General features: G+C 34.4%; 1 protein-coding gene across 1 annotated transcript; it reads right to left on the reverse strand.

The window, feature by feature from the left end:
• Window positions 1–1866: 1866 nt before the first annotated feature.
• Window positions 1867–5788, reverse strand: LOC100924828 (histone H2A-beta, sperm-like). The gene is made up of 2 exons (XM_031964157.1): window positions 5660–5788; window positions 1867–3062 (listed from the first exon to the last, which is right to left on the reverse strand). The coding sequence occupies exon 2, from the start codon at window positions 3056–3058 to the stop codon at window positions 2642–2644; it is 417 nt and encodes a 138-aa protein (XP_031820017.1). The 5' UTR covers window positions 3059–3062; window positions 5660–5788; the 3' UTR covers window positions 1867–2641.
• Window positions 5789–14685: the final 8897 nt, after the last annotated feature.

The raw sequence follows: 14685 nt of genomic DNA on the forward strand, positions 1-14685 counted from the left end.
ACACTCCTGTTCCTAGTTCTATCCATTGGAACCAAAATGAGTAAATATAATCTTTCTTTCATATGATAGCCTTTCAAATTCTTAGAAACATCTTTCAGTTCTTCCCCTACTCTTCCTTTTCTTCTTTCCCCAGATTAAACATTCCATTTCTTCTAATCATTCTTCATATGACAAGGATCCAAGACCCTTCAGATCCTAGTTGTTCACCTTTAGGAACTTTGCAGCTTATCAATGTGATACCTAAAACTGATCCAAGTACTACAGATGAGGTATGATGAGGGCAGAGGTCAATAGTGCTATTACTCCCTTATTTCCAGAAGTTGAAGTTCTTTCAATGCCCCCAAAACTGTATTATAGTTTGTTTGGAGATAAATCACACTGTTTATTGATTGAACTTGTGGTCTACCTAAACCCCAAGATCTTTTATTGTCTAGAACAACTTTTTTCTATCCATGCTTTCTCCCAACTCATTGCTTATTTTTTTAGGCCATGTATAAGACCTTACACTTATCCCTACTGAATTTCATCTTATTAGATCCTGCTCAATGAATTAAGCTGTAGAGATCTTTTTGGATACTGTCATGCCATACTTTAGTGTGCTCTCTTTCTTCTCCCCCTCTCCCTTATCCCCTCCCTTTCCTTTGTCCTCTCCTTCATTTTTGTGAGATCTGCCAATATGATGAGCAACGGAGGGTTGTGATCCGCTCTCACCTTGGTGATTCAGTTGCCCAAGTGCTCCTGGTTTGCTGGGGCAGGGGCTGCACTGACATATCCTGTACTTCACTTTCACCTGTTGGAATAGACCTTTCCTGCTGATTTTTAGGTTGTTTTGAGCTGGAAAATTGTTTCACTTTGTCATTTTGTGGGTTCTGCTACTCTAGAATTTTTATAATCATTATTTAATGGAAAATTTAATGGGAAAATGGAATTCTTAGCAGTGGCAATAACAAGAACAAAAAGCAGGTGGGTAGGAGTGAGCCAGAGGGGTCTGCAGAACAAGACAATACTGGTTTGGCATAGAGGAGTCTCAATGAGACTAGAGAAGTATTAATGGGAGAAAAATTTGGAGATATAGTATAAGAAATATTCTAATTCATTAATAGCCCAGTTTGAGTTCAACCCTTTTTGACTAACAGAGGTCAAACTCTACTTGTGTAACCTAAAAATGTTAATAACTAAATATGAATTGTGAAGACAGCAGGAAATAAAATTATAGTGGACTTGTAGCATCAAGACACCAGAGCCTACTTTCTTCTGTGATTGGAAAAAAAAAAAATAACAAAAATACTACAACAACAACAACAAAAAATAGTCCTTATGTTCTGCTTATTGTTCTTTTAGCCATTAACAACAGATTCTCCCTTCCTAAAAGGGATTCTCCCCTCTTCTGTGGTCCATCCCTCTTAAAAACAAACTAGTCACAGTTTTTGGCAGACTAGTGAATTTAGAATTAGGAACTGTTGATGAAGCCTGAGCCAAAAAAAGTTATATTGATCTCTTGAATCTGAATTAAAGCCAAAGAATTAAAATATAAATGAACTAAAAACATTAATATTTTCCAGAAATACATACTGAACTATTGTGTTTTCCTGAAAATAGTGATTATCTGAGCTATTTCAAGATCATAATATTCACTTCTGTGAATATCTTTCATCATAAGATTAATTTCAAAGATGGAAGTACCCAGACAATAAGCATGGATTGTACATCTTTCTATAATTTTAATGTGTTTAATGAGCATGATTAAATGTATATATGTAAATCTAATGTATAGAAGACTTGGATTCAAATCCTTCCACTGATCTGTACAAGTTGTGTGACATTAGGCAAGTCATAACCTCTGATTGTTCCTATCTAATTCTCTAAGATGAAGTTATAGAAGAATTGCCAATTTGCCTAGGGAGATCAAATTTTCACTGATAATCTTGATGTGAATTCACAGGTCTGGATGAAAAACTAAATTAACACTAAATCCAACCCTAAATACTTTCATTTATCTATCAGCCCTTTGTTATGGGATACACTTCAACTCCTTAGGTTTAATTCCAGTGTTAGAACTCTTTTAAAGAGCAGAAATGTAGACCTAAATAATTATCTCAAGTTTCATTTGGTGATTTGCTCAATATAACTAGGTTAACAATATAATATAATGTTTTCTTTATTGGCTAGCAGGACTGTTTAGGTTATTAAAAAAACAAAACAAAACAAACAAAAAAACCCCCAAAACTCATCTGCCTAAAGCAGGCCCATTTCTCCACGAGTAAATTCCCTTTTAATTTTGTTTTTTAAGGAAAACCGATCTTGTATTGACAGAAGAAAGTTTTCTTCCTACTCTAAAATGGAAGACTGAGAAGAAAAGGAAATAGTGTTTTTTCCCTTTAAATATACTCAGAGTAATTAGAATCCCAGGTTGATAAATGTTTTAGCTTTAGGAGGAATTCTACAGACCAACTTAAAGCATAAAAAAAGCGAGCATTTTTTATTATAATGCATTTCTAAAAATCTGACTCATTAAAAAATTAAAAACTCAAATTATCACCTATCAACCTTTCCAAGCAAACTGAACCTGCTTAGAGCAAGCAATACATGTCTGAAGAGAAAAGTTCCAAGGATTTCCCATTTTCTTTTTCTCTGGAAATAGCTAGACCTTTTGGATGGAAGAGGATTTCTCATCTGGTAGAGCTCGAGTCTTCCTGGAAAGTAGTTGGAAATGAATGTGGGGCATCACCCCACCTTCAGGAATTGTTGCAGCAGCCACGAGCTCACGAAGTTCCTTGTCATTTTGAAGAGCTAGCTGGATATGCCGAGGAGTGATACGGACTTTTTTGTTCAGCTGAGCAACATTACCAGATACCTCCAGCAACTCTGTGGTCAGATATTCCATCACAGCAGCCAGAAAGACAGGGGCTTCAATACTGATTCTTTCAGCATAGTTTCCAGTCTTTAAATACTTATAGATTCGACCTATTGGGAACTGCAAGCCAGCCCTGTCAGATTTAAAGATCTTGAAGGATGGATTTTTCTTCTTATTTATTTTGCCTGATGTAGACATGTTCATTCAGCTGGGAAAAATAAAAAAAAAAAAAAGCTTGCTTATTCTTGTGATATTATAAACATTACTCCAGTATTTCTCTATACTGAGAATCACAGTTTGTTGATACATCAGCAGATCATAGAATCATAGAGCTAGAATATATCTCAAGGTCCACTGAGTCCAATACTCTCATTTTGTAGATAAGAAAAACTCAAGCACAAAGTTAAGGAATTTGAGGTTAAGGTACTTGACCAGGGTCATTTATCTAGTGCTTGAAGTGAGATTTGCACTCAGATCTTCCTGGTTCTGCTCTTGTGCCTTATCTACTACACTATATTTCCTCTCTAGATCAATTAATTAAACCCATCCCTGAATGAGAATTCGTCATAGTATCCCTGGGGGAAAAAAAATGGACCATACAAGTACAGCTAGAAGAGAGGTTATTAATCTTGAATCCATGAAAAATTTTAAATTTATTATTCGATAGTCATATTTTAATATAATTGGGTTTTTCTTGGTGATTTATTTTATGCAATTAAAAATATCATTCTGAGAAGGGGTCCATAAGTTTCACTATCCTTCCAAAAAGATACACCACAAAACAAAAAAATTCAAACACCTATATTTGAAGATTTTCAAGGAAGAAGGGCAGAATAATTTCCTTTTTGGAAATTCTACTTATTAGGACCTAGGAAATGCTTCAGCAGATAGAGTGTCAACCCTAGAGTCAGGAACACATCTTCTCAAGTTCAAATCTGGCTTTGTAATTAACTAGCTGTGTAACTCTGTCCAAGCAACTTAATTATATTTGCCTCAATTTCCTCATCTGTAAAATGAGCTAGAGAAGGAAAAGGACAATCACCCTACTTTCTTTGCCAAGAAAACCTCAAATGGGCTCATATAAGATTCAGACATTACTGAAAATGACTGAACTAGTCATTAGAATGACTATATCTCTGTACAACTTCTCATTGTTCCCTGTACTGCTTCTAGCGGAAAGATACCTAATTCTTTTTACTTCAGAACCCTTTGTACAATTGAAAGCATTCCAGAAAACCCCTCCTTTCTTCACTTTTAAGTCAACAAAGTCACCAATTTCTTATTAGATGTTTGGCATTATCACCACTGGAGAATGATACCTTCAAGAACTAGGTGTTAGAGGGGTGGGGAGGCACAAGGAAATAGCTTCTGCCTTCAAGATTCTTGCTGTCTTAAGAAGACATGGAAAAGTCCATTCTAGAAAGCAATTTGGAACTATGCTCCCAGTCACCAAACTGTCCATACCCCTTGATCTACATTTCAAATAAATCAAAGAAAGAGAAATAGGACTTAATATACCAAAAAAAAAAAAAAAAAAAATGTTTACAGCTGTTCTTTTTATAGTGGCAAAGAACTAGAAAATAAGGGCATTTTTATCAATTAGAGAAGGGCTACACAAATTATAAGATAATGAAATACTTGTGTGTGATGAGAAGAAATGAAAAGGACAGCTTATACAAGCTGGGAAGACTTGTATAAATTATATTAACTGAAGGGAACAAAGTTAGAACATTTTGTACCTTGTAAAGACAAACAACTTTGAAAGACTTTAAGAACTCTAATCTATATAATGACCATGATGAAGCATGTTACCCACTTCCTAAAAGAAAGGGGTTCAACTAAAAATGCAAAATGAGACACAAATTTGGGGTTGTGGCCAGTTAACAAATTTGTTTTGCTGGACTACATACATTTATTACAAAGGTTTGTTTGTTTTTTGTTTTTTTTTCAATTACAGAGGTACGAGGGAGGGAGAGATGATAAATTCTGTTAATTAAATTTTAAAAAGAAAAATGAACAAATTGAGTTTGGGGTAGAGTAGGTTAGGGAGAAGACAGACGAGCTGAATGGAGGAAAAACCTTTCTGAAAGATTTGAGCTGCAAGTATTTAGATCCTTCTAATTACCCTTCTTTTGAGGATTTAAGATAATTTCTCTCCTTAAGTATTAACTCTACCTTTTCCTGGAATACCAGTTCTTCCATATTTCTCCAAAATATTTTTCTGTCTTCTATGAATGCTATATTGTACTATCAGTTAGGACACCATTATTTTTTTTCCTAAAGGCATTTTCATTGATTGTGGAGGAAAAAGGTTTCAAGGGCAGGGACCTATGTCATCTTTATATTTTCTTTATATCTCTAGTTACTAAAATGGACCCTGGCATATAGTAGTCACTTAATAAATGCTTGACAATTTAAGCTGTAAGTACCTCACGCCCAACAACATATTATTTATTCTTTGTAACTATAATTCCCTTTTTATGAAAAGCCAGATAGAATTAGTCAAAGGTTTCATTGTTGTTCATTGGCCCCAAAGCCTTGGTTAGGAAGTTTAAATATCAGATTAATTGATACCACAATTCATTACAGCTCAGGTTGTTGAACCCCAAAAGAGAAAGAATGGCTCACACAGTAAGTCTACCCATGGTCAACTAAGATTTCTTTTACTCTTGAAAACTTCTAGTCTTCATTCTAACTATAGAAAAACTGTTCATTTAAAAGGTGTACCTGCTTTAACCGAAATATTTGCAGTGATCCACACACAGAGAAAATCAATTCTTGTACCAACAAAGAAGCAGTCCTTACCTGTAATAATCTGTTCCAACAATAAAAGGAAAAAAAAAAAAACAAATTAAGGAAGAACTCTAATCTCAAATGCAAGAAATTCTGAACTTGTACTTGATATTTTCCCATTTTAACTGCTTTGCTGTAGTGGGACATGAGGACCACTCTTCTCCTAGGATGAGAATATTGATGACACCTGGCTCACTCAATCCCACAAAGATTGGTCTCAGGTATGAATGTTTCTGAACTATTAAAAAACCTAAAACGAATAAGTAGGATGCCTATTATAAGATCAACTTCATTGTCTGCCCCAGTAAAAAACATTTTTTTCCAGGTGAAGCTTTGGTAGAGTTCTACCTACAAAAACATAGGGGACAGGTATGAATGGAATAGATTAACCAAAATTTAGTTTGTAAGGTTACTTCCCCTCCCCTCACATTTTCTATCTTTGGACTCTGTAGCCCCCTCAAATGCTTATTATTTTTCTTTCCCTTACATTTTCTAACTTTGAATTCTATCCTTTTGAATATTTATAATCCAAATTCTAATACAGGAATCTCACTATTTCATTTTAAAAATGCTATCATATTGATTTTTTCTAAGAATCTCAAAATGTTCACTCTGCTTTTTTTTTTGGAATGTAATCTCTTTTTATGGTTCTTTAGGACTAAAAAGTTTGCTTTTTTCATTTTTCAGTTTTAACCTTCATGACTTTTCTTAGTTGAAAAAAGTTCTTAAAAGGAGAATTTAGAAGGACTTTATTCTAACTAATTTATATTCAGAAGCTGATTAAGTCCTGCTGACTGAGAAGAAAAACAGGTGGTATATTCTTCTCTTTCACTTTTCTTCTCTCAGGGAGAAAATCAAATATATTTTTGGGTTATCTAGTCACTCTAGACTCTTAGATTCATTCAGAAAGTATTAGTCTGTGACCTATATGCTCACTTAACCTTCTTATATATTTAATGTGAAAAACTGCTGATTCATGTAAATCCAGACTATTACATTTTACATGACTCGTGTATAGATTTTCAAAAAAGAGAAGGAATTTTTCTGTTTCAGTGACAATACATATAGTTGAGTAAGAAAAGAAGGCTGAACCTGAGGGTTCAGAAAAGCACATTTAAGGGAAAGGAGAGTTTATTGGGCTATTTTAATGAGTATCTTGAAAGAGATGTAGTCTCTTAGTAGAAGATTTTACTGGTAAATGAAAGCTAGTGTAACCTCAGAAGCAAGTGAGCAGAAATAAGATACTATTTTTATTCTGTTCTCAGAAGGTTTTGAAGGAAAGACATGACCCACAAAAGGAATGAGTTTCTTAGGAAGCATTGTCCATGTGGAGGAGTGGAGGAGGGAATTCCTCAGACATATATAGCAATGTCCTCAAACTAATGGATAATTGACTTTGCTTTGCTGGCACCTGATAATTATACATAGAAAACTGAGATTGCTGTGGTTGAGGAGAAAGTTCATATATCAGAGTGTCTCTAATAGCATTTTAGTGATGTTTTAAAAAACCCAAAACAACAAACTAGAAACAGCCCCCCAAAGAAAAACCAAACAAATAAATAAAGTAAGAACACCAAACACCTAGAAATAAAGTGAATAGCAATTTGTTGGGAAATGATTGAAAAAAATGTAATGTACAAAAATAACGGAATATCATACTTCTCTAAGAAATGATACACGTGAAGAATCCTGGAAAACTTAGGAAGAATTGTATGAAATAATGCATAAAACCAAGCAGAACCCAGAGAACAACCTAAGAAATGACCATAATAATGTAAAAGAAAAGAATATCAAGAGATATGAGAACTCAAGACAATGCAGTTAGCAGTCTTGATCCTGATTATGAAATATATTTCTCTTCATTTGATAGAGATGTGGTGGACAGTAAGTGACAGTGTTACATTTTAGACATTGTTAGTGTATTGGTCTCTTTTTCTTAAATGCACTTATTTGTTACAAGAGAAGATTCTACTAGATTGAAACAATATTGAAACTAGAAATGACAATGTTGGGAAGGGAAAGCATGAACAAAATGTTTTTGGTTTCTACTTCTGGACTTTGGAAATCCAGAATATTTCTATTATCTCACTAGATATCTCAAACAGACTTAATTTCATTAATTTTATTTTCTTTTATTAATTTACTCGGCATTTATTAGATACCTCTATTATAGTGTTTCTTAAAACAAACATTATTTCATTAAAATATTGTTTTAATTCATTCAGTCAGCATTTATTAGACATCTATGGTGTGTCTTTTTTGTTGTTATTCATTCATTTCAGTTATAATTGACTCTTCATGATCCCATTTGGGATTTTCTTGGCAAAGATATGAGACTGTTTTCCTAGTTTCTTCTTCTGTTCACTTTACAGATGAGGAAATTGAGGCAAACAGGATTAAGTGATTTGGCTGGAGTCACACAGCTGTCTCAGGACAGATTTGAATTCAGTTCTTCCTGACTTCAAGGATTCCAAGCCTAGTACTCTACCTTCCGTGATACTTAGCTTCCCTAGAACTATAGGGAATAGAAAATAATAACATAGTTTTGTCCTTTAGTTGAGGGCAATAATGTGCTTGCATGTTAAAAACAAAACTATCTTTAATATAATGATTTTAGCTTTACAAAGCACTTTATATATATTATCTCAGTCGATCCTTACAGCAACCCTTTGGAGGAAACAGTCTCAGACAGGCAGAGGCACAAAAAAAGTAAATATGAAAGGCTGGATTCAAATTTAAACCTAAGTTTAAATCTTCCTAAACCCTAAGTCTAATAGTTGGTTTCTTACTACAATAGACTATTTCTCCTAAATAACTAGACTACAAATACAGTAATACCTTGATTATTATATTCTCAGCAAGCAAAGCTGGGTTTTTAACCAAGTTGGCCACAGCAATGATAAAGTTGGAGCCTTTGGCCTCCTTAGCACTTAGTTGACATAGTCACATTCCCAGAACAATATGAGCTACGATCCTGGAAATGAGAGTGCTGTATGTGGACATGTGCATTAACATAGGAAGCTTCTCTATCACTGGGCAGCAGGTTTGAAAGGATGCTTTACAGAAATAATACAGGATCATGGCATCATAGCTATACAGTCAGAAAAGTTGTGGTAGTAGTATCCAAAGAAATTGTTTGTAGAAGCTGCGGGTGTAGATGCTAACAGTGGAAATAATTGAAGGTGAAATTTAGAGGTCTGGATTTGGAGGGCAATGATAGTGTAGAGCTGACAGAAAACTACCATTCCCAAAGATGCAACCTGTTGTATTTGAAGGCCACTTCCTATACACATCCATTTCAAAGAGGTTGTTGTTTTGGAAAGGAGATATCAAAGAAATAGCCCAAACCCAAGCTCAGGTTTTCTTAGGCAGGATATGTTTAAAATCACATATAGGGACTATGGGATACAAATCCAAATGCTTTTTCTCCAACCAGAATTTCAAGATGCAGCTCTAGACTTGGTTCACATTTCATAATTAGAATGGAAGAAAGAGAAAGAACGGTGGTTTAATTCCTTTTGTGAACCCAATGAGTCTTCAGTTCCTCCAGTTCAACAACCAGCTGAGTTATTCTTAGTAGATAGCAAGCCCTTCAGCACTGCTTGAAGCTAGCCCCAAAGCGCCCAAGAGATTGGCCAGAATCAGGAAATCAGGAAATATTCAGTATTTATTTAGTGTAAGGGTCCTGATAGGTTCCTTTAACTTCATAAGAATGTTTGATTGGTTTTTGTTATACAAACATTTTTATTTGTATGTCATCAAATCCATCAAATTTATCTTTGATGATTTCATCCATTGCTCTAAATACTTAAAAATATGATCCTTCCACATTTGGAATAAGTAAGCTATTCCAACTTCTTTCTTTTAATTTTTTTTAATTTATGAAATAAAATAGTATAATAAACACAAAACTGCAAATATAACATTTATAACTTGTTATTCCTTTTAAATATATAATAAAGTTATCATGTAATGTTCTTTCTTTTTCTTTTCCTCTCATCCCCTCCCTAGAGATGGGTACTAATAGACACAAATATATATTATATGTAAAATCATTTTATACATACTTCTATTCATTAGTTCTCTAATTGTATGTTTATTTCTATGGGTTTTTTTTGGGGGGGGGGTGGTCCAGCAAGTCCTCTCTTGATTGACTTTTATGATTAAATCTTTGTGACACAATAGGAAAACTTTCCTTTATTCATATCATTAGTGTTGTGTACTTTTCCTTTCAAATAGCTTCTATGTCCAAAGCAATCCTAACAGACTTTGGATAAAAAATGCCATCTATATCCAAGAAAGAACTATGGAAATTGAATGTAAATCAACACATGCTGTGATCACTTCTTTTTTCTGTCTTTTTTTCTCTTCCATGATTTTTCCCTTTGTTCTAATTTTTATCTCCCAACATGATTCATAAATCAATGTATATAAAAACAAATTAATTAATTAAAAATAGCTTATATGTATCTTTATAGTTATTGTCATTATCAATTAAGATTTTATTTGTTTTTTTACCTGCTTATTGCTGGTATATGAGCATGTAAATAATATTGGGAAGTTTATCAATAAATATTAATATAGATATGCATGTGTATATAGATATACATAGATGTTCAATATCACATTTGGTCTGGAAGAGTAGGACTGGAAAGTGGGATTTGCCCCATTTATATAACAACCTTATCTAAGTTCCTTCTTCCTGAAATAAAACAAAAAAAAGAAAATAGCCAAAATATTTCCCATCTCTATATATTAACTTTTAATTCCAGAGGACAAATAGACCAGATAAAAACTAGAAATTCCAGATAAAATAAGTTATGATAGGAACAACTTCTTTCTCATCCCCCATGAAAACTTTTGTACCGCCTTCCAATATTCCAGTCTTCCTGCATGGGGGCCATCTGTAAGCATCAAAGATAAGCAATATTCAGAATTCTTGCTTGTCTAGGACACCAGCTGAGGGAGAAGGTTAAATATGACCTCTCCCTCTGCAACAGTGACAGCTGCACTTGGAGTCTTAGGCTCTTCATCATTGCCTACTGCCATCTGGTTGTGACTGGGTTTGAGTTTAGATACCTTAACATTTTCCCATTTAATTTTCAATAAAAGCATTGCCAGTCAGTTCCAAGAGCCCCAAAATGAAGTACTCTAATATATTCCTCAGGTAAATACAAGTCCCTGCTTCTATTCTGTCAACATTCAGGCCTCTCTTCAGATAGTGATGGATGAGGTTTAAGGGAAACTGCAAGTGTGTCCTTTGGAACTTGGACATCTTAAGGGTTACATTACATCTGTTGATTTTCTTCCCTGTTGGGAGTTATCTTTTAATCCAGTTGAAGCAAATAAGAGGAAGAAGAAAGAATCAATATAAGTCATATAAAAAGAAACTCAAAAGATGATTTGAAACAGAAAAAAAAAGAGCCTATATTTCAGGTTTGTCCTGCCATCTTACTTTACTTTTGAAGAAAAAGATATATTACTTATTAAAAATTCCTGATAACCTTGAAAAACCTCAGATATATCTTAGCGTATGCTTAAATTTTGCTTTGCATACCCTAAATAGAGAATAGCACAAGTGAGAATTCATTTGGACTGAAGGGTCTCAGGAATCTGACCTAAAGCCTCAGAGGACAATCTGCCTTTTTCTCCCTACAAAAGAAAAAGTAGTTAACTGTTGCCAGTAAACCCCCTACAATCTGTTTGGAGGTAGGGATTCTGTCTTGTACTTATTTTTAGATTACTTACAATGCAAGGCAATATTAAAAAAACACACACACACAACTCAAATAAGCATTCAATAAAAAATTGGTTGGCTGATTGATTGATACTCTGCCTAAGGGGATGATATTATGGGAATTAGACCTTAAAGAGCTTTGTGGAGGTGCTGTCACTCTAGTCTTAGGAGCATCATATGTTAAAATTCACTATTTCTTCACAGAGACAAATACTGGAATGGTAAAGACTAAGGCAATTTAGACACCCAAATCAAACAATTGCTTTAAACATTTTAGTGAATAAGTTGTTTCATTTCCATTGCTCAGGAGAGAGTTCCACTGGCCTAGAAAGTTTTCTTTTTAGTAATTGATTAAATAACAGTTAAAATGATAACAGTATCCAAAGACCATAGTGTTCTCCAAAGTAGTTTTTATTTCAGACACCATCACAGCATTGCCATGTCTTCTATCTCTGCTGTTTGATCATCTTAGTAATTTTCTAAATCTGAAATCAGACTCTGTGCTAGAAAAGTACTCAACATGTAATTTATTTCAAAGACCATTTAATCTAATCTGAATCTGTATAAAATGGAATACAGTTGGAGAATAGGAAATGAATACTGATGTGTGAAAAATCATTGGTTTTGGAGTCAGAAATCCCTGTATGAATTTTATTAAATTCCTTATCTAAAAAACACGGGATTTGAATTAAATAATCTCTGAAGTCCCTTCTTGTTGTAAAATCTCTGCTTCTAAATAACTTTGGCACCATCTAAGACCATAAAGTCACTGGGGATTCTTTAAGAATGCTTGCTTAGAATTTAGGTAAGCACATAAGTTATTTTTACCTTGTAGGAGTTCAAATTAATTGGGCAGTGATCGTATAGTCCCAGTACATACTCCCTTTTAAAATTATACCTTAAACATTAATTCTTAAGATAATGTCTTAAAACGCTTTGCTTTCAAAAAATGTCATTCCAAGACCAATTGATAATAGGAAGAGAAAATTAAAGAGTGGAAATTTTTCTCCCTCCAAGCAATACCCTATACTTCTTGAGGTTGTGGGCAAAAAGTGTTAAAAGAGAAAATTTATGAGAGAATTTTTAAAAAGTTCCCTCTTGTTCTGGGGTTCTGTGAGTGGAGGACTGTTAAAGTGAGGTTGTGTTCCCCCATATCTTTTTAAGCATGGTCTCAGAAGCTGGTATTACAACTATAAATAGCAGTAATGGTTTGACCAAGCAGGGCTAAATGGATCCTTAAATAAACCACAGCAGATAGAGGAAGACCCCTTCCCACCCACAGCAAGACAGTCAGGAAAGAACATGAAAATAGCTATGAATATATAAGATACACTTATACACATATTAGATGGTTCAAATATCAGTGAGAAAGGAGATCACAAACCCACTAATAAGACCAGAGAATCCCAAATTCAGATTCAGAGGAGATATGATTGAGTGACATGCCTGAGGTCACACAAAGTATTAAATCGCAGTTATCTGGTTAGTATAGAAAAAGATGACTGCAAAAGGGAGAGAGTGATTGAAAAGAGGCTGAGTTTTTGGAAGTATAGATACTACAAATAAATCATTTGTTCTAAGGATTTTGGGCTTTCCTCATTATTCTGAAGCATTTCTTCGCATTCTTATTTCCTTGTACATGCTTTTGACCAAGTTTTCTTCAGTGCTTATACTGTACAACGTGGCACTGATATTGAGTTGTAGTACTTCTACAGCAAGTTCTAAAAGATATTGCTTTATAAAAGGATTCTGCAGCTCACACTCACAAAATGAATGTCTTCATGATTAGGTTGCCCCCTATGTCCAAGAGTAGATATTGGCAAGAAATAATCAATGTGATAGTTGGAGCTATCTTATTATACTATAAGCCAAGGTCTTCAGTTTTTATCTCTATACGGTAAAGGTAGCTTTCTTCTATTCTAGGATCAGAGACCACATGCCCAGACTAAATAACTGCCAAAGCAATCATATATTCTTTTAAGCAGGGCTATAATTACACTGTAGACCATACTAAGCAAGATCAAATGGGGCATTTCATATCAGCTAATAGTTATTACATTATTAATGTCAGTTTATAACATTAATAAATTGTAAGCATTTACTAAGTTCCTATTCTGTTTTGGGAACTTGCTAACTGGTAGGGAAACAAAGAAAGTAAAAAATCAACCAACCAAACAAAAAAGCCACTCCAATCTCATCTTCTTTAACCAGAATCCCTAGTTTCCACTGAAGCACAATTCAAGGACATCTCTTATGTGAAATTTTTCCTGATCAATTCTATAATTATCTCCCTTATGAAATGACTTTGAATATATATTTTTGCTTACAAAACATATGGTTCAAGAAGACAAAATAAGACAGAACAAAGATTAGAGATTAAACTGAAGCCTTATGCCTTTATCTCATTGATAAGGTTTAGATTTAGGGAACCAAAATGAAATTAGGGTTTCTGGTGGTCAGGGAGTAAAACGATAAGGTCTAGTGGCAGGTTCGGGGTTCAGGGAACCAAATGGAGAAGTATGGCTCCCCTACAACCCCTTAGCATTTGGCGCAAGGATAGGGAGTTCTGGGGACTCCTTTCTGGTGGCACGGAGGTTCTCTGTAAAAGAATTTATAGACCCCAAAATCTAGATTGATAAAAGAGGTTTATGATGGGGATTGGAAGTAAGATTAGAAATCCTGACAAGAGAGTCATAAAATCTGGTTAGGAGGATAAAGAGAAGATGGCACTGAAAAGAATGTTCCAGTGGACAGAGGCTCCTTGGCATAGCATGGCATAGCATGGCATGTTTGGAACCTTTGCAAAGAGAGGATTTTAGTTTGGCTCTTTTATAATGGGAGCTTTGGCTACAAGCAGAAGGGGGCTTGTGGGTGGAGTCCCAAATTGGCTCCTGGATGGGATTCAGCTTGAGCTGGAATTTGAATTGAATTCAATGAGGACTGAACCGACTCCACCCAGATAATAAGGATGAAACTGTTTGTCCCTTGGGGCAGAGTCCCTCACTGAGGCAGAGTTGAAGATTTTCTCCTTTAAGGATTTTTAGAGTTTCAGGGTCCCCTCTTCACCATGATCACTTCCTTTGAGAAAGAAATTGATTGGGACCTAGATATGGAGAGCATCAAAATTAGCAAAATAGATTTTATTTGTACATACAGGAAAAGACTTATTATTGATGTGAAAGTTATTCCTAAACTATAGTCTATGTAGAGTCAGTCAAACCATCAGACTACTATCAGAGCTAAGATTGGAAATAGTGAAAAAAGAAAGAATGGTAATTAAAAAAAAAAAAGAGACAGTATC

The sequence above is a fragment of the Sarcophilus harrisii genome, chromosome 3 (genome assembly GCF_902635505.1).
Source record: "Sarcophilus harrisii chromosome 3, mSarHar1.11, whole genome shotgun sequence".
In the NCBI taxonomy this organism is placed as follows: Eukaryota; Metazoa; Chordata; class Mammalia; order Dasyuromorphia; family Dasyuridae; genus Sarcophilus; species Sarcophilus harrisii.